The following is a 20127-nucleotide window of genomic DNA, read 5'->3' on the forward strand; positions in this document are numbered from 1 at the left end:
GAGGTGGGGAAAGGGGGTGGAAGGCTGGGAGCCAGGACTCCTGGGTTCTCTGGAGGACCTTCAGAGGCCCTAAGCACTGAAAAGATTTTGGTGCCCCCGTATATATCTAATTCAGAATATAAACAACAATGGACTGTAGAACAGAATTTTATTTTTCGAAATGAAACAAAAGTGACAGTTTTGTATATCATTAATCTCTTTCTTTCTTTCTTTCTTTCTTTCTTTCTTTCTTTCTTTCTTTCTTTCTTTCTTTCTTTCTTTCTTTCTTTTCCTTCCTTCCTATTTCATATTCCTTCCCCCTTCCTTCCTTCCTTCCTCCCTCCCTCCCTCCCTCCCTCCCTCCCTCCCTCCCTCCCTCCTATTTCATATTCCTTCCCTTCTTTCCCTCCCTCCCTCCCTCCCTTCCTTCCTTTCTTTCCCTTCCTTCCTTCCTTCCCTTCTTTTCCTTCCTTCCTTCCTTCCTTCCTTCCTTCCTTCCTTCCTTCCTTCCTTCCTTCCTTCCTTCCTTCCTCCCTCCCTCCCTCCCTCCCTCCCTCCCCTCCCCTCCCCTCCCTCTTATTTCATATTCCTTCCCTTTTCCTTCCTTCCTTCCTTCCTTCCTTCCTTCCTTCCTTCCTTCCTTCCTTCCTTCCTTCCTTCCTTCCTTCCTTCCTTCCTTCCTTCCTTCCTCTCTCTCTCTCTCTCTCCCCCCCTCATTTCATCTATTGTGGGGCCTTTGTTGGGGGGGGGGAGAACCTGGTTCAGCTGCTCCATATGGTCCATGGGTTAAGGTTAGGGGGCAGCTGCCCCAAACGCTACGCCCATGATATGGTCCATGGACATTTCCGAAAGCCTGGGCCACTCCCACTCCCGACATGATTGGCTGCCTAAAGTTCCAAACTGCGAATCACAACTCGGGAGTTCAAGGGCCAATGGCAGAGGCCCAAATCCTGAAATGTTCTGTGATTGGACGATGTGTATCGAATCAGGAGCTGAGAATCCTTAGTCCAGAGACTCAAGCTCAGGCAAACATCGACCCACTGAATACATAACACCCCTTTCCTTTGATACCCAAACAGAGGCTGCATTTTAAATTGCATTTTAACCTGTATTTTAAATTGGTTCCCCCCTATTATGTTTTTACTGTGATTTTATTGATGTTAGTGCCCTGAGGGCGGGGTATAAAATAATAATAATAATAATAATAATAATAATAATAATAATTATTATTATTATTATTATTATTTTGCTCAGTGTCTAATCCAGCCTAGGGAACCGGGATCCAAGACGTGGACTAGGTGCTGGTGTGTGTAGCTCAGGGGTCTCTGAGTTTGGGGTTGGGGGTCTGGGAGGGAAGACCCGGACGCCTGGGTTTGTTTCCTCGTCTCCTTCCTCTCCTTCCCGTCCGCAGGGCACCTTCCAACAGATGTGGATCTCCAAACAGGAATACGAGGAAGGGGGCAAACAGTGCGTGGAGAGGAAATGCCCCTGAATCGGGCAGGCAGCCCACCTCCCCTTTTGCCCTCCCCACCCCCCAGGAGACCCCCGCCTCGTGGATCCTCCAGCCCCTCCCAGCGACTCCCTCCCTTCGAAACGCACCCCGGACTTGCCCCTCTGCAACCGAGGCACCTTCTCCCCTCTCCAAAGAACCCGGGTGTCCTTCCGAGCCCCCCCTCGTTTGCCCCCCGCTCCTGAGAAGAACCCAGGAGTCCTGCGCCCACCGACGCTTGCGCCAGCATCGAAGCACCCAGGAGACGAAGGAGGGCAGAATTCAAGCTGCTGCGTCGCTGGAGAGACGGGAAGGTTTCTGATCCCGAAGCCCTGAAGGACGGACCCTCTCTTTCTCCTTTGAGGGTCCCTCCCAACGCTACAGTTCTCCTTGTCAAGAGGGGTTTGAAGGTCATCCTTAACGGGCGCTGTGCCTCTCCCCCTTCACCTCCCCTGTTGCTGTTTTATATGTAAACCTGGGTGGATGTATTTATTCGATGGACTGACATGGATTATTCTCCTTTATTTTATTTTATTTTTATTTCGGTGTCGGAAAAATAATAAACGTGTGAGGTTGTGTTTTTGTAAAAAAAGGACCTCTATTATTCTCTTGCCTTTCACAGTAGCGTTTATGATATTTGGGGATGCCCTGCAAACATCCTTTTTCACTCTGGTTCAGGAGGGTGGGACATGATCCTGTATTCAGCTTGTGCCTGGGAAAATTATGTGGGGTGTGTGACCCTTCCCAAACTGACGGTAAGACCCACTGAACACAAAAGACATATTGCGTTGTGTTTCCAGCAACGCAGCCCAGAACGTCCGGCTGTGAACGATTCGTCTCACCCCGGAGAATTCGGTGGGGCCACATCTTTGCTGCAAGCGAGCTTAAAACAGCTGTTCCCTCTTCCGAAGGGGATTAAGGGATCTCCGACGCAAAAATAAAAACCTTTCCGAACTACAACTCCCGGGATCCTTCCGCCGGGGCGGTTGAAAACCCCACAAAACCACAGCATACACAGGCAGGGCCTCTTCTCGTAAGCAAGCAAATATCTAGCTTTTACAACAGAAATAAATCTGCTGTCTGCTTGCGGAGTTAAATAAATGGCGCCTGCGGCGAGACGGGTCCACATTGGCACCCTCAAGAAATGGCCCTATGCCATGGGGCTCTTGGGTTCATCCTCTCCTGATGGTTTTTGCTCCTGGTCGTCAGGCCTGCGCGGATCCCGGCGTTGGCGCCGGGTGGCCTGGCCGGCAAAGGTGCCTTTGACACATCCTTCGACTGCGGCCTTGAGCTGTGGAAAGAGCGAGAGAGGAAGTCAAGAAGACCCCCCCAAAAAAACTCAGCACCTGAAGGCTTCAGAAAGGGAGGCATCCCCCAGCCCTCCCTAACAATAGATCGATAGATAGCCTCCTCCATGAATTTGCCCTTTTGAAGCCATTCAGGTTGGTGGCCACCCTTGTGGCAGGGAGTTCCGCAGTTCCACACTGCACCGTTTTCATCCGTCCTGAATCTCTGGCATTCAGGTCTGTTGGGCTAATTTCTGCACGTCCCTCTTGACACGACACTCCCCCTAAGTGCCCCTATTTTCCAGATTTACAGCAGCCGTCCCGCCATAGCTGTCACCTTACAGATTTGAAAATAAGGGACCAGCAGCCTCGAAAATAAGGGATCAGCAGCCAAAATAAGCGATTTTCAGAGCACAGGTATGTTCAGCTTCTGAGCCCCTCCGAGCCAAAGGCAGAAAGCCCAGCCAGCAGCCAAACGAAGCCTCAAGCGGTGGTTCCCACAGCGCAGCAACCCGGCAAAGGGGATGCAGCAAGGAAAACCACCGTCCCCTCTCCACTGGGAAGCGCTGAGCAAAGGCGAGTCCCCAGGCAATGCGGCTGATTTGATTGGCACAAGGCATGCAAGCTCCACCCCCCAGTAGTTCTTATTGGGCGAGCAACGCAGCCAAGCAACACAGCTGGAGCCTCCTTCCTCCCTGGCCGGCAGGGAAGGAGGGAGGGAGAGGAGCTGCTTCCTTTGAAACCCGGGAAATTTAAGGGACATCATCAAGAAGGGACAGCAGTGGGACACGGCGCTGGGATAAGGGACTGTCCCGCCAAATAAGGGACGGTTGACAGCTATGCGTCCCACTTTCCGATCTGATCCTGGAACGCCCTGCTTTTCCTTAGAGCAGGCATAGGAAAATTGGCCCTCCAGATGTTTCAAGACTACAACTCCCATTAGTAATAATAATAATAATAAATTTTATTCATACCCGGCCAGAGCCAGGCTCAGGGTGGCTAATGCCAGTAAAATTACAGTAAAAACATAATAGGATTTTTTTTTTAAAAAAAAATACAGGTTAACATGCAATTTAAAATGCAGCCTCATTTTAAAAGTAGCTCACAGATCAAAACCATAACCACTGACCCTCTTAGCTAGGGATGATGGGAGTTGTAGTCCCAAAAACATCTGGCGGGCCGAGTCTGCCTATGCCTGCCTTAGCGGGTCCCTGCTTAAATCAGAGAAATGTTGGAGGGTATTTATGGGGTATCCAACCCCTAATAATAATAATAATAATAATAATAATAATAATAATAATAATAATTTATTTATACCCTGCCCATCTGGCTGGGTTTCCCCAGCCACTCTAGGCGGCTTCCCAAAAAATATTAAAATACTGTAATGCATCAAACATTAAAAGCTTGCCTAAACAGGGCTGCCTTCAGATGTCTTCTAAAAGTCAGAAAGTTGCTTATTTCCTTGACATCTGGTGGGAGGGCGTTCCACAGGGCGGGCGCCACCACGAGAAGGCCCTCTGCCTGGTTCCCTGTAACCTCACTTCTCGCAGGGAGGGAACCGCCAGAAGGCCCTTGGGGCTGGACCTCAGTGTCTGGGCAGAACGATGGGGGAGGAGATGCTCCTTCAGATATACTGGACCGAGGCCATTTAGGGCTTTCAAGGTCAGCACCAACACTGAAGGTGGTTTTTAAAAAAATGTTTGATCATTACATTTTCATATATGTTGGAAGTCACCCAGAGCAGCTGGGGAAACCCAGTTGGGTTGGCAGGGTAATAATATTTAAAAATATTATTGCAGAATACAACGTCCCTATTTTCACCGGAGAGATGTTGGTGGGACTATCTTTCAATTGCTCTGAATCTCCCAATGCTCAGATTTGTGGGATGGATTCCTGTGTTACAAGAGAGGGAGTCTGTCTTCTCCTTGCCCCTCTAGCGCAGGAGTCAGCAAACGTACCGCACCTCCAGTGCCGAACGCCCATACACATGCGCACACACAATTTCCGGCACACTTCCAGGTCGGAGGAGCACCGGAAATAGCTAGTGCGCATGCGCACTGGCCATCTCCGACCCAGATGTGCACCGGAAATGACACTTGCGCATGCGCAAATAACGCACATGCACACAAGGTATTTCCGGTGCACATCCGACCCGGAAGTGGGCAGCGCCAGTAAGAGCGGGCGGCGGCAGCGGGCATTGCCATGGGCCGGATAAACGAGTCCCTCGGGCCTTATCCAGCCCGTGGGCCTTAGTTTGGGGACCCCTGCTCTAGCGTAACTGGGATCCTCTGTCCTGTATCGCTGCAAACCTTCCGACCCGGACAGACACTTACCTCCTTGAGACTCACCACTCCAACCAAGCGCCCCATGTTGGTCACGTAAGCTGTGCGGAGACCCAAGAGGTTGAAGAGGTCATAGCACTGGGGGGGGGGGAATATTGAAATTGAAATACTTTTATTGTCGCTTGTACAACTTGTATGAAGGGACGTGGGTGGCGCTGTGGGTTAAACCACAGAGCCTAGGGCTTGTCGATCAGAAGGTCGGCGGTTCAAATCCCTGCGACAGGGTGAGCTCCCGTTGCTCAGTCCCTGCTCCTGCCAACCTAGCAGTTTGAAAGCACGTCAAAGTGCAAGTAGATAAATAGGTATCACTCCAGCGGGAAGGTAAATGGCGTTTCCGTGCGCTGCTCTGGTTCGCCAGAAGCGGCTTAGTCATGCTGGCCACATGACCCGGAAGCTGTACGCCGGCTCCCTCGGCCAGTAAAACAAGATGGGCGCCGCAACCCCAGAGTCGGCCACAACGGGACCTAATAGTTAGGGGTCCCTTTACCTTTACTTTACAACTTGTATACAGTGAGATTACTCAATCACCCCCCCACTCAGCTCTCTTAGTTTTAATTCCCCTCGTTTACTGACGCACACCCACCAAACCTGAAAGTCAGTTGCCTTGTTGTTATCTATTCATTCAGCAGCCTAACAGCCCAGGGATAGAAGCCGTTCTTTACCCGGTTGGTGCGACTAATCGTGCTTCTATATATCTTCTGCCCGAGGGCAGGAGATCAAGAAAGTGCCGCCAGGGTGTGAATCATCCCTGTGAATTTTCCTCGCTCTCCTGAGGTCTTATGTACTGAGTTGAATAGGATCTAAAATGCAGCAGTCTGATTGGCCCTAGAACAATAGGATCCAGAATGCAGCAGTCTGATTGGTCCTAGAACAATAGGATCCAGAATGCAGCAGTCTGATTGGTCCTAGAACAATAGGATTCAGAATGCAGCAGTCTGATTGGCCCTAGAACAATAGGATCCAGAATGCAGCAGTCTGATTGGTCCTAGAACAATAGGATCCAGAATGCAGCAGTCTGATTGGCCCTAGAACAATAGGATCCAGAATGCAGCAGTCTGATTGGTCCTAGAACAATAGGATCCAGAATGCAGCAGTCTGATTGGCCCTAGAACAATAGGATCCAGAATGCAGCAGTCTGATTGGTCCGCAGGAGCCACCCAATCCACCTCCAGGTGGAAGCGAATCCGCAACCTGATTGGCCGACAGGAGAATCCCGGAAGTTGGGGCCCATTGTGTAAATGATGTATATAAAACAGACATTCTGCAATGCGACCTATTTCCCATTGAAATAAGAATATGGCCTGGGGGGATCAGTGAGTTTGTGGGCCAGAAGGTCCTGTCTCTTCACTTCCTGAAGGAATGAAGGATGAAGGGGCCTTGGAGGACTGACCTGGTAGAGGGTTTCCTTCTCCAAGAGGCGATAAGGAGCCGGGTCGATGGGCACGTCGGCCAGGCAGAGGGTTTCCTGGAGCTGCCGGCATTCCCATTCCTCAACCTGCATCAGCCATGGGGATAAAAAGAGGCAGGGAATGGACTGAGCGCGGCTCCATCTTACCCAGATTCCCGTTTCCCCCAGCTGGGTCATTCGCCCCCCATAGACTGTAAAAGGCAATAAATCTGGGGTCCCACTTCCAAAAGCCCTCCGAGACAGCGGCCACCATGTGGCGGGGAGTTCCACAAGCCAACACCTCCATGTTGTGCAACAAGCAGCTTATTTTTCTGGCCCAGCCCGGTGGAACTCTCCGCCACTGGAGATTCGGCCGGAGGCGCCTTCAGTGCCTGCGGAATACTTTTGCATTTTCCACTGGCCCTTAGGTAGGCCGTTAAGACTGCAGCCTACCCAGATATTTGAAACGCTGCCGTGCTCAGAGCGGACTGCTGGTGTTTTCAATCGTTTCATTAATTGTTATTATTATTAACAACCCTCTCGTTTGTTCCTGTTGCAAACTGCTTTGAGGGTTTCTGCAGTCAAGCGCTAAATAAATTCTACCAAGCAAGGAAGTATATAAATAAATACTTCTGCAGTGGTTTAACTGATACCTGTTTGCAACTCTTTTAACGGCTCGGTTATGGTTTTATTGCTGTAAAGCGCTTTGATATTTTCTCTGCGATGCTGGTATACAAATATTAACAAGTAAATAAATAAATAGACCCAGGATCTAGGCACGCAAGACACCCTCTTCCTCCTCCTCCTCTTCCTCCTCTCTATTGAATATATATATATATATACAACATACAACATATTTTCTCATCTTATTCAGCATTTTGGATTTCCATCAACCACATATGAAGATTTCTTCAATGTTTATCACTTAATATTCATTTCATTAATTTCACTATTACTTTTAACAGTCCTTCACTAATAGTTCCCTTCGTACTTGTCTCTGCAATATTTCACATAGTCGTCCTTACAAAACTTCTTCTAATCCTACCAGCGTAATCTGTTGATTACAATTGCTTTTCAAATAGTTCACATATTTACCCCAGTCCTCTGAGAATCTCTGATACCGCAGGTTTCGAATCCTTCCTGTCATCTTGTCTAATTATGCATAGTCCATTAAATTCGCCTCTCTATTGAATTTATAGACTGCCCTATACCCGGGGGTCTCAGAATAAAACCAAGATATAAAATCGCAAAATACCTAACACTGTAAAAATAAAATTAAGAACCCAATAGCCATCCCCCAAATAATCATTTTAAAAGAGCACAGGGTATAAACCACAGCTCCAATCAACCCCAAGGAACGAACCTCTCTGCTCAAGGGACCCAGGAGTCCTGGACCCCCAGCCTCCTCCCTGGCCGGCCCTCCTTGTGGCCCCCTCTCCCCGCCACAAGCACCCTGCCGTCTCAGCGCATAACGTACCATGTGGCGATGTTGCCCATGCTCTTCTCGCGGGGCGAGAGAATCGGTGCTCCTGGGAACGGCCTTGGAGGGCTGAAATCAGAAAAAAACCATTGCGGTGGGTTGGGCTGGATGACCCCTGGGGTCCCTTCCATAGAGTTCTATAACTATGATTTGAAGCCAAGGCTAAACAGGGGAAGGGGGATCTCTCTGCCTCAACAGGTCCAGCTGCCTCCTACCTTTTTCTCCTCCTCTGCCTCTCCCTCCACGATCTCTTCTGCCCAACTTTCCTGGGCATCGCACGGCCCATTCTCCGTTTCCTTGGGCGAGTCTGCGTAAGAAGCAAGGAAAGGGGTTTACGGTACTTTGGAGAAGTTTATGTTTTATCCTAATTTTTTACACAATTTTTAAAATTAAATTTTCTGTTCTGCAGTTTAAAATACCGTATTTTTCACTCTATAAGACGCACCAGACCAGAAGACGCACCTAGTTTTTGGAGGAGGAAAACAATATTCTGAATCTCAGAAGCCAGAACAGCAAGAGGGATCGCTGTGCAGCGATAGCAGCGATCCCTCTTGCTGTTCTGGCTTCTGGGATAGCTGCACAGCCTGCATTCGCTCCATAAGACACACACACATTTCCCCTTACTTTCTAGGAGGGAAAAAGTGAGTCTTACAGAGCGAAAAATACGGTCGTCTGATCTCTTGCAATGCGGCTCAAGAATCCCGGACCCTCTCCTGCCCTCCTCCCTAACGTAAACCGGCAGAAGCTCTTACCCGGTTCCTCTTGGTTTTGGGCCGCCTGGTCCGACCGGCTGAGAATGTACTGGAATCTCTTCTCTGAGCCAAGGTGGGCTGACAGAAGCCTGGAAAGGTGCTTCCTTCGGATAGACCCCAGCAAGACACGAGACTCTTTGAGGTGGAAGGGAGTGAAATAAAATATTTAAGGTCTTATATATACAGTGGTACCTCTGGATGCATTCAGAAGCGAACGCAACCCACATCTGCACATCTGCACGTGCGCGGGTTGTGATTCTCCACTTCTGCGCATGCGCATGACGTCATTTTTACCGTCTGCGCATGCGCGAGCGACGAAACCCGGAAGTAACGCGCTCCGTTACTTCTGGGTCGCTGCAGCACGCAACCCGAAAATCCTGCCATCGGGACGGAGATACAGGACGATGAAGACAAGAACGAGCCATCTCAAGAACAGCTTCTTCTCCAGAGCGATCTCGGCCCTGAATGGGAAACCTGGACTTTGAAAGTCATCTAATCTTCCTTGCTGTATTATATTATATTGTTTTAATTAGTGTTTTTATAGTTGTTCTGATTTTGAGTGGAGTGCCCTATCTGGGTGGATGGAGCAGCCAAGTAATTTCGTTGTCCCTGAGAGGGGGCAATGACAATAAATATTATTATTATTATTATTATTATTATTATTACTTATCCCAAAGCTACTTCAACCCGAGGTATGACTGTATAATAAATGTTCATAAATGGACCAAGCAAACACAGACATCAATATATAAAGCACATGTCTGAAGCAGCATAGGAGAACCATTTTGACCCCCAAACTGACCAAATGATTTCTCTGCAAGGTTGAAGGAAAATGGAAAAGCCTCCCCACTGTCTTTTCCTTCACAAATCCTGTCTTAAGGGCACATTTAAGATATGAATAGGGTGGGAGCCTGTGACCAGCTCAGGAACTAAGTATTTGTCATTGCAAAAGACTGGCCAGGCTCCCCAGGGTATCCAATCAAGTGAGCATTAACAGGTAACCTTCCAGACAGGAGGTAAACAAGGCACTCAGATTTCTGTTGTAGACCGCCTCTTCTGTGATGTAGGTATGATGTGTCTGGGGGGTGGTTTTGAGCTACACCCCTTCTGTGATGTGTGTACGATGTTTCTGGGGGTGGTCTTGGACTCCAGGGCGGGCAATTATAAATGTCTATATAAGGGCGGGCACACCTTGGTTCTGGGTCGTCCTCCTTTCCTGCGTGTGAGGGGAGCACCCTGTTGCAACAGATCAATAAAGATCAGGCTTACTAGCTGCTTTGCTTCTCAATATTCTCTGATTGGCCTCTGTTATTATCTCCGACCGATGGAGAACCTGCAAAGGACTCTCTAAGGGCTCTTGTGTCCCCCATAAGGGAATACGGGCAGGTTTTCGTTTATTACAGGATAGAAAGAGAAGGGGGGTTTGGGGCCTCTTCTCCCAGTTAGGGAATCTGGCCCCACAACGAAGGACTCGCCTCCTCCAGCCTGGGGCCCTCCAGCTGTTCTGTGCTACAACTCCCATGGGAGTGCTAGTTCGAAGCAGCTGAACAGCACGCTTGCTTGTTTACTGGGGGGATTTGAAAACTAACCAACCAACCCATCAAGCAGTGTGTAAGTTTCATGAAGTAAAATTAAAAATACTTATATATGTTCTATAAAATGTATTTAGTGCTTGATCAGTAGGGAAAGCCTCAAAGATAATAAAACAGTAAAAAGCACAGACCACTGGTGCCTTGGTACTCAAACGCCTTGGTACTCAAACACTGCAAACCCGGAAGTAAGTGTTCCCGTTTGCAAACTTTTTCAGAAGCCGAACATGCTCCGATTTGAGTGCCACACTTCTGTTTTGAGTGTTACGCTGAGGTCTGTGTTTTTGCTATTTATTTTGCATTTTTAGTTTTTGGGGCTCTTTTGTTTTCGTTTTCGTGACTGTGTGGAACCCAGTTCAGCTACCGACTGACTGATTGTGTGACTGCAGTACATTGTTTATTGCTTTCATTTTATGGATCAGTGGTCTCGTTAGATAGTAAAATTCATGTTAAATGGCTGTTTTAGGGGTTGTTTTTAAAAGTCTGGAACGGATAAATCTGTTTTGCATTACTTTCTATGGGGAAAAGTGCCTCGGTTTTGGAACGCTTTGGTTTTGGAACAGACTTCTGGAATGGATTAAGTTTGAGAACCAAGGTGCCGCTGTACAAAATACTTGAAAGATTAAAAAAAACCCAGAAGAGAAACTAAAACAGATCGAAAGAAACGTCCACAGTCTTGTCTAAACAAAAAACGTTTTTAGCTGGTGCCATAAAGCGTACGAGCGAAGAGTCAAGAGGCGGGGAGTTCCACAGATTGTTGTTAAAGGAAAGCTGGTACTGAAGAACGGGAGACGGTTTACCTTGAGAGTCCACTAAGGGGAACTGCTTGAGGGTGGAGATCCTGAGCAGCTTGCGCAGGTCTTTATATTTACTCTCCTGGGACAGGTATTTGAGATCGGTCACCATAAAGTCTTCGGCGTAGATGTCGTGGCCTCTGGGGGAGAAAAGGAGGGAGTGAAAAGGTGGGTTGGAGGGTTCGGGGTGAAGGAAACCCCCCCTCCATCCACTTTCTGAGTCACATTCTGCGTTCCACCGGGCGGGTGCCACCACCAAGAAGGCCCTCTGCCTGGTTCCCTGTCATCTCACTTTTCGCAGGGAGGGAGCCGCCAGAAGGCCCTCGGAGCTGGACCTCAGTGTCCAGGCAGAATGATGGGGGTGGAGACGGTCCTTCAGGTCTACAGGACCGAGGTTGTTTAAGGCTTTAATGTTCAGCGCCAAAACTTTGAATTGTGCTTGGAAACGCACTGGGAGCCAATGTAGCTTTTTCAGGACCGGTGTTGTGTGGTCTCCCAGTCCCCAGTCTGGCTGCCGCATTCTGGATTAATTGCAGCTTCTGGGTCACCTTCAAAGGTAGCCCCACGTAGAGCGCATTGCAGTAGTCCAAGCGGGAGATAACCAGAGCATGCACCACTCTGGCCAGACATTCTGCGGGCAGGTAGGGTCTCATCCTGCGTACCAGATGGAGCTGGCAGACAGCTGCCCTGGACACAGAATTGACCTGCGCCTCCATGGACAGTGGTGAGTCCAGAATGACTCCCAGGCTGCGCACCTGGTCCTTCGGGGGCACAGTTGCCCCATTCAGGACCAGGGAGTCCCCCACACCTGCCCACCTCCTATCCCCCCAAAACAGTACTTCTGTCTTGTCAGGATTCAACCTCAATCTGTTAGCCGCCATCCATCCTCCAACCGCCTCCAGGCACTCACATGGACTAGAATGCTGGTCTGATCCAGCATGTTCTATTTATGTCCTTACCCACTCTTGCCCACAGCCAGCTTGGGCAGGAAAGGCAGCTTCTTGACGCTGATGATGCCATCAAAGAAGGAAGGCTGCGAGCGCTGGCTGATGGCGTTGGCGCTCAACACGGCCACCAAGACCGGCAGGATGTGGGACATCTGGCCGGTCAGCTCAAAGGTCAACAGAGCGGTCGAGAGGGTTTGGGTCACGGCCCCAGAGTACGCCGCCGCGCCTGCAAGGGGGAGACATTTCCTAGCGCGCGGCTGGCGGAACTGCCCGCCACTAGCTGGGCAGAGGACAGAAGGGGCCGGTGGGAGAGCGGGCAGGGCCTCACCTGCCAGGGCGTAGCCAGCGGGCACGATCCGCATGTGGATCCCTTCGGAGACGATGCCGTCCGGGAAAATCTTGGCCATGACTTCGCCGTACAGCCGGCCGAGGGCAGCTCCTGTTGGCAGAAGAGGCGGACAGGATCACTGCTGGAACATAAGAACGTCAGCATAGGCCATTAGGCCAAAGGGGTCCCAGCTCTCCAGCCCGGACACCTGGGTTCCCTGGTAAGGGAGCGGGGAGGCAGGGGCGTAGGAAGGGGGGGCGAAGCGCCCCGGGTTCCATCATGGAGGGGGGTGTCAAAAAGGAACAATTAGGGCAGTTCATAAAAAAATAATAATTTTTTAACGCCTGCTCCAAAGGTCTTATCTTACGACACTAGGGATTATACAGTGGTACCTCTGGATGCGAACGGGATCTGTTCCGGAGCCCCGTTCGCATCCTGAACTGAACGCAACCCGCATCTGTGCCTCTGCGCATGCGCGGATCACAATTCGTTGCTTCTGCACATATGCGTGAGGTCATTTTGAGCGTCTGCCCATGCGCGAGCGGCGAAACCCAGAAGTAAAGTGCTCCGTTACTTCCAGGTCGCCGCAGAGCGCAACCCGAAAAGACTTAACTTGAAGCACATTTATCCCGAGGTATGACTGTATAGCTATATCAGAAATTTCATGCATATCGGTTAATATCTTGACCCTCCTCCACAAAAATAACTGTTTACAGTCATACCTCGGATTACGGACGCTTCAGCTTGCGTTTTTTCAGGTTACGGACGACCGAAACCTGGAAGTACTGGAAGGGGTTACTTCCGGGTTTCGGCGATCGCGCATTCGCTGAAACGCCAAATCGTGCTTTGCGCATGCACATTGCAACCTGCGCGTCCACTGTACTTGGCTGTTTTCATATGTCGTGAAGGCTGAAATTTCAATTCAGTGAAACACAATCAAAACGCAATCCACCCTGAAGATTTAAGGATCTGTCCACAGTTATCAGAGGCACATAATATCCTTGTTATCAGAGGCACATAATCCACATTCCTTTGTAAGAAAATATGAAATAACATAAAACTATTTTTGCAGGCAATATATGTGTGTGTGTGTGTGTGTATATAAATGTGGGGTGGTGGTTTGACAAGAAATTTTCTTCACTGGGTACCACCTGACCTTCCTATGCCTCTGTGGCGAGGGGCGGTGCCTGAGGTTCTTACCATAAACGAAGACAGGGAGGAAAAATCCCGCCGGGATGACCATGGTCGTAGCCAAAAGCACCATGAAGAACTGTTGAAGAAGAGGGGCGCACCAGTGAGAGGGTCGTCGGAACGATGTTTGGGCAAGGAAGGAGGGAGCGGGTCAAGGAGAGTGAGGTCCGCGTTGCTGCGTCAGGAAGGCACACCTGGGATTGTGTCCATCATCAGCCGGAAAGCTCTGCATCACGACGTAGCCTTCAACCAGGTGAGTTAGGAAAAGACTCACCCATTTGTCTCCATGGCAACAGAGCCACCTCTTTGGACATGTAAATGGCAGTACAAAACGAGCCAGCTAAGGCCGTTTGTTATCTTGGTCTGGGCCGTTCGGCGGTCTCTTCCACTAGGTCAGGGCGGCACAATGTTCTGTACCATAGTTGTCAACGTTTTCCTTTTTTAAAGGGAAATTATCTTGTTCCGAATAGGATTCCTCGCAAGAAAAGGGAAAAGTTGACAGCTATGTTTTGTAATGAGCGGGCCGCGGGAATACTTGAACACAGAACCCGCGGGCCACACTCCGAGTTAAATTTCTGTATCGGAAATTAAAGTGTTTGCTGTGTTTTTCATACTGTGCAATACATACAATTGATGGATTTTATTTAATATATACACCTGAACACACAATTAATAGATTTAATGAAATACCGTATATACGACTGAACAAGCAGTCGATTTAATTATTAAACAAATTTAACACACGGAGAAATGTGCACGCTTTCATTAACCGCGCGTGACACAAAAGTTATTTGTGAAGGCTTTAAGTTTTTTTTCTTGAATGTTTCCAAGGGCCACAAAAGGGTTCTGGTGGGCCGCATGCATGGACCACCCTGTCCTACATATTAAGCTAAGCTTACCAGATTATTTTTTTTCCAATGAATCCGGGGACACTTTTCAACTTCAATGGATTTTGTACGGGGACTGATTTGTAAATATGGAGACTGTCCCCGGGAAACGGAGACGTCTGGTAACCTTATATTAAGCATCCTTGCAGAGGTGGAATTTGGTAATATGTCGCCTTGAGTTAGCACAAAAATTGCCCCCCCCCCCAATATTTTTTTACATTCACAATAATTCCTTTTGGTACGGTTGCTTTTGTATGAATCTTCTCAGTAAGGTAAAGGTAAAGGGACCCCTGGCCGCTAGGTCCAGTCGTGACCGACTCTGGGGTTGCGGCGCTCATCTCACTTTACTGGCCGAGGGAGCCGGCGTACAGCTTCTGGGTCATGTGGCCAGCAGGACTAAGCCGCTTCTGGCGAACCAGAGCAGCGCACGGAAATGTCGTTTAGCTTCCCGCCGGAGTGGTACCTATTTATCTACTTGCGCTTGGACATGCTTTCGAACTGCTAGGTGGGCAGGAGCAGGGACTGAGCAACGGGAGCTCACCCTGTCGCGGGGATTCGAACCGCCAACCTTCTGATCAGCAAGTCCTAGGCTCTGTGGTTTAGACCACAGTGCCACCCGCGTCCCTATCTTCTCAGTAGGTACCCATATAAATATAGGTATTATTATTATTATTATTATTTACTCCAGCTTGGTGCCCTATGCGTAGGAACTGCCCACATGGCCTGAAACCTGCCACTGGTCCTTAATACAGACTCACAGGGCTATAAGGGACACCTGGATATCATCCAAACTGACCCCCTCCCGATGCTGTTACAATAATTTAACACAGGCACACACAAACTCCCCATGGCTTTAGTGTTTGTGGGCGAAAACCCCCTTCCAGAATGGCATGCGCAAAGGGGATTCTGCCAAGGGGGGCAGCCCCTTCCCCACGGTCCGCCCCCTCTTGCCACCCCCAGGCAAGACCCCCACCTTAGCAATGAGAAAGAAGGAGACCATCTCTAGGGAGGAGAGAGCTGGGTGGGTCCACTGGAGCCAGCTGAAATTGTGGGTCTGGTTGGGGGGCAGGTGGGTGCTGTTCCTGCCCAGAGGGGACTCCTCAAGACCCCAGGTCAGGTTGTTGAAGAAAGTCTCCAGAAGTTGCTTCATGGAGAGCTTGAGAGAGGAAAAAGAAATAATAATAATAATAATAATAATAATAATAATAATAATAATAATAATAATAATTTTATTTATACCCCGCCCTCCCCAGCCAAGGCTAGGCTCAGGGCGGCTAACACCAGGTATAAAAACAATTGATTAAAATTCAACTTAAAAACAAGATTAAAATACAACATTAAAATGCAGCCTCATTTCAGTAGAAATCAAGAACTTTTGGGGGACGAAAATGTCACGTCTTCATCAAGGCAGAAGAGCAGGAAACTCTTTGCAGGGGGGTCCCCGAGGGTCATCCAGACTGACCCCCTGCAATGAAGGAGTCGCAGCTGAAGAATCCCTGACCAATGCCTGCTTAAAAAGCCTCCAATGATTGAAAAACCCTTCCAAGGTGTTGTTTGCAGGCAGCGAAAAGAGCACCGTTGAGGCTCTTCCCTTGTGTCAATTGGCAGGGAGTTCCAAAGATGGCTGGAAAGGCCTCATCGAAAAGGGGCTGAGAACTGGAACTGCAAACATTAATCTAGTCGCCCAACCCTCAATTGGTTATTACTATTATGCTTTTAATTAAAGAACCTTTTACTGAGGGTGAAAGAGGAGAGGGCAAAATATGGTCTGAAGCTCAACATCAAAAAAACGAATATCATGGCCACCGGTCCCATCACCTCCTGGCAAATAGAAGGGGAAGAAATGGAGGCACGGAGAGATTTGACTTTCTTGGGCTCCATGATCACTGCAGATAGTGACAGCAGTCACGAAATTAAAAGACACCTGCATCTTGGGAGAAAAGCAATGACAAACCTAGACAGCATCTTAAAAAGCAGAGACATCACCTTGCCAACAAAGGTCTGTATAGTTAAAGCTCTGGTTTTCCCAGTAGTGATGTATGGAAGTGAGAGCTGGACCATCAAGAAGGCTGATCGCCGAAGAATGGATGCTTTTGAATTCTGGTGCTGGAGGAGACTCTTGAGAGTCCCATGGACTGCAAGAAGATCCAACCTCTCCATTCTGAAGGAAATCAGCCCTGAGTGCTCACTGGAAGGGCAGATCCTGAAGCTGAGGCTCCAGTACTTTGGCCACCTCATGAGAAGAGAAGACTCCCTGGAAAAGACCCTGGTGTTGGGAAAGATGGAGGAGGGCACAAGGAGAAGGGGAAGACGGAGGACGAGATGGTGGGACAGTGTCTTCAAAGCTACCAGCATGAGTTTGACCAATTGTGGGAGGCAGTGGAAGACAGGAGGGCCTGGCGTGCTCTGGTCACAAAGAGGCGGACACGACTAAACAACTAAACAACAACAACATTGTGCTTTTAATCTTGCATTTTGATCTTCCGAACTGCTTTGAGTTCTTTTTTTATTATAATTCTTAGATAAATCTAATAAAATAATAAAATAAAACCAGATGGCTGAGCAAAGAGGAGAGAGTACAACCCCTCTGTCCCAAGAGTTTGCACACTTACTTTTGAGCCAATATATTGCCCGGATCCATGGGGGAATGTGATACTCGATAGCAGCAGGGAGACGAACCCAGCGTACAAAATTTTGCTGCAGAGAGAAGAGTCACTATGTGGGTTGGTTTTGTTTAGATGTTGTCTTCTGAGGGGGGGGGCAAGGGGTTCCACAGAGGAATAATAATAATAATAATAATAATAATAATAATAATAATAATAATAATAATAATAATAATAATCCACTCATCTGGTTGGGTTTCCCCAGCCACTCTGGGCGGCTTCCAACAAAATATTAAAAATATAACAAAACACCAGACATTAAAAGGGTGAAGGAGGTACCCCCCAAATAACCCATTATCTCAGGATTCCCTGCTTTCGTTTTAAATATCTAGAATTTGTAGAGCATGGGATATGAGGGGAAATGTGCACAGAATTGTAGACCCGGAAAAAACCACAATACTCATCTAGTCTGACCCCATTGCAATGCAGGAATCTATTAGCAGAGGCACTATTCTTATTGTTGTTTTTTTAATTAAACTATAAGTCCAGCATCCTGTTCTCATAGTGGCCCAACAGTGGTTGGGTTTGGGAAAAGGAAATTTGAGAAAGTGAAATTTTCTCCCCACTCCTTGAGCTCCGAACTGTTCTGCGTGGCGCAAGGCTCTTCCCTGATTTCGACCACCCACCCCTCTCTGCCCCAAACAGCAAACAAGGATTCGGGGGCGAGGGTATGGGGAGAGCCTTACTTGTTCGCCATAAAACGTTTGATTCTCGGCCGGTTCTGGAGAAAGTCGAGAATGTTCCGGTGGCAGAAGAGGAAGAGACAGGAGATGCCGCCACAGAGGACGCTGGACGGAGGGAAACAGAAACACAAGGGACCCAGGTGTCCGGGGAGGAAGTAGAGGCAAAACCTAGCGACGTCCACTCAATTTCCTTTCATTATACAACAATTTACCGTAGACAATACACACTGTACACACCATACACAACAGAAACACACCATAAACACCATTTAATATCATTATACTTTTACTATGTACATTCTCGTTATTTCGGTACTCACCCCAAGATGGCATAGGAGAGAAGTTCCGGGAGGTCGTAGGGGAATTCGACGCGCCAACTGGTCTGGAACAGAATGGCCACGGTTTCTGGAGGGTATCGGGTTGAGGGGACAAGAGGGTGGACAGCCAGTAGTTAAAATGGGCCTTGGTTTCCCATACAACAGCCCCTGCCAGCACCTCTAACTCACTTGTGAACAGGTGAGGAGATTCAAGAGGCAAGAGCCAAACAGCTCCAACCAAAAGCGGGGCCTTGTCGGTGGTGGCTCCAGAGTGGTGGCTCCCCCAACTGCCTGTGTTCTCATGGCAGAGACTAATGAAAACACTCTTCCCTTGGCAGACTTTTGGGATTAAGCCAGGAATGGCGGATTCACTGGCATCCTCTGTGGGGAGGCAGCAAGCTCTGCGAATCTTTGCAGGAAGCTTCACTGGCTATTATTATTATTATTAATTATTATTATTATTATTATTATTATTATTATTCTGCATTTTCCCCATACTGAATCTCCTTTGCCACCTCCTCATATGCAAGCTTCTGGATTGCTTCACACTTGTCTACACATCAACGTTTCTTTATATCTTCTTTTTGGCGATCACTCATAGCTGAGTAAGATTGTCTCCCATAAACACAATTTTAACAGTGAGTGCGTAAGTGACTGTGGAGGCCAATTCTGGACCCACACATCATTCCACAGTGGGGACATTGGTTTCCAGGCAGGAGTAGATCACAATGTGGATTTGCCAAGCGTGCCTCCCTTTTAGCACATTGCTCCCTTGCGTCCTGAGTTCAAGTGTCTTCAAAGCCCACGACACCTTTGGTAGAGGCTGTTCTCCAACTGGAGCGCTCGCAGGCCAGTGTTTCCCAATTGTCGGCATTTATACTACATTATTTTAGATTTGCCTTGAGAGAGTCTTTAAACCTCTTTTGTTGACCACCAGCATTGTTGTTGTTGTTGAGTCATTTAGTCGTGTCCGCCTCTTCGTGACCCCCTGGACCAGAGCACACCAGGCACTCCTGTCTTCCACCGCCTCCCGCAGTTTGGTCAGATTCATGTTTGTAGCTTCAAGAAGACTGTCCCAACATCTCGTCCTCCGTCGTCCCCTTCTCCTTGGGCCCTCCATCTTTCCCAACATCAGGGTCTTTTCCCGGGATCCTTCTTCTCTTCTCGTGAGGTTGCCAATGTCTTGGAGCCTCAGCTTCAGGATCTGTCCTTCCAGTGAGCACTCAGGGCTGATTTCCTTCCAAATGGAGAGGTTGGATCTTCTTGCAGTCCATGGGACTCTCAAGAGTCTCCTCCAGCACCAGAATTCAAAAGCATCCATTCTTCGGCGATCAGCCTTCTTGATGGTCCAGCTCTCACTTCCACACATCACTACTGGGAAAACCAGAGCTTGAACTATACGGACCTTTGTTGGCAAAGGTCTCATCAAACCTAAATCACCACCAGTATTACACTGTCCATTTTTAAGTTTGGAATAGAGTAGTTGCTTTGGAAGACGACAATCAGGCATCTGCACAACATGACCAGTTCAACGAAGTTGATGTTGAAGAATCATTGCTTTGACACAGCTGATCTTTGCTTCTTCCAGTACACCGATATTAGTTCGCCGGTCTTCCCAAGTGATGTGTAATTTTTTTCCAGAGACACCTCTGATGCCTTGATAGTTTCCGCAATCCGTTCTATCACCTTTTTAAAAAAGAGATTGATAATTTTGGCACCCCTAAAGTCTGCTGGGATCTCCCCTCTCTCCCAGATTTTTCCGATGAGCTTGTGAAGTTCAATTCTGCCCACTTTGAAGATTTGTTGGGCTGTCTCTAAAACTTGCCATTTAGGTTTTCAAACCTTTTTTTTTTGTAAACTTAGGATATTAGAAACTGTACTTTGAATCCTTTAGTACTGCGCTTTGCTTCACCTAGGTTGAGCTAGGATTATAACCAGAATTTTGGGGAGTTTTTACCCCCTTTTTTGAATTTTGGTCATTTAAGGTTTATGACTTTCCTATTTCCTTCTGAT

At 48.4% G+C, this 20127-nt stretch overlaps 2 protein-coding genes across 3 annotated transcripts in view; one reads left to right on the forward strand and one right to left on the reverse strand.

Moving 5' to 3' along the window:
* The window catches only part of ACTL6B (actin like 6B), a 29227-nt gene extending 27416 nt beyond the window's left edge, over nt 1–1811 (forward strand). The window contains exon 14 of the mRNA XM_081886907.1: nt 1391–1811. Within this exon, the coding sequence (XP_081743033.1) occupies nt 1391–1471 (81 nt within the window). The 3' untranslated portion in view covers nt 1472–1811. The remainder of the gene's footprint in view (nt 1–1390) is intronic.
* A 19-nt stretch (nt 1812–1830) lies between these two features.
* The window catches only part of LOC309355708 (chloride channel protein ClC-Kb-like), a 30032-nt gene continuing 11735 nt past the window's right edge, over nt 1831–20127 (reverse strand). For both annotated transcript variants that reach the window (XM_081886770.1, XM_081886769.1), the window contains 14 exons: nt 18118–18202; nt 17801–17902; nt 17064–17148; nt 15425–15607; nt 13574–13643; nt 12374–12484; nt 12058–12271; nt 11105–11238; nt 8716–8850; nt 8179–8270; nt 7961–8032; nt 6487–6591; nt 5088–5174; nt 1831–2759 (listed from right to left, as the gene is read on the reverse strand). In XM_081886770.1, the coding sequence (XP_081742896.1) occupies nt 2619–2759; nt 5088–5174; nt 6487–6591; nt 7961–8032; nt 8179–8270; nt 8716–8850; nt 11105–11238; nt 12058–12271; nt 12374–12484; nt 13574–13643; nt 15425–15607; nt 17064–17148; nt 17801–17902; nt 18118–18202 (1616 nt within the window). In that variant the 3' untranslated portion in view covers nt 1831–2618. The remainder of the gene's footprint in view (nt 2760–5087; nt 5175–6486; nt 6592–7960; nt 8033–8178; nt 8271–8715; nt 8851–11104; nt 11239–12057; nt 12272–12373; nt 12485–13573; nt 13644–15424; nt 15608–17063; nt 17149–17800; nt 17903–18117; nt 18203–20127) is intronic.

Source organism: Podarcis melisellensis (genome assembly GCF_964234715.1).
Source record: "Podarcis melisellensis genome assembly, chromosome: 13".
NCBI lineage: Eukaryota > Metazoa > Chordata > Lepidosauria > Squamata > Lacertidae > Podarcis > Podarcis melisellensis.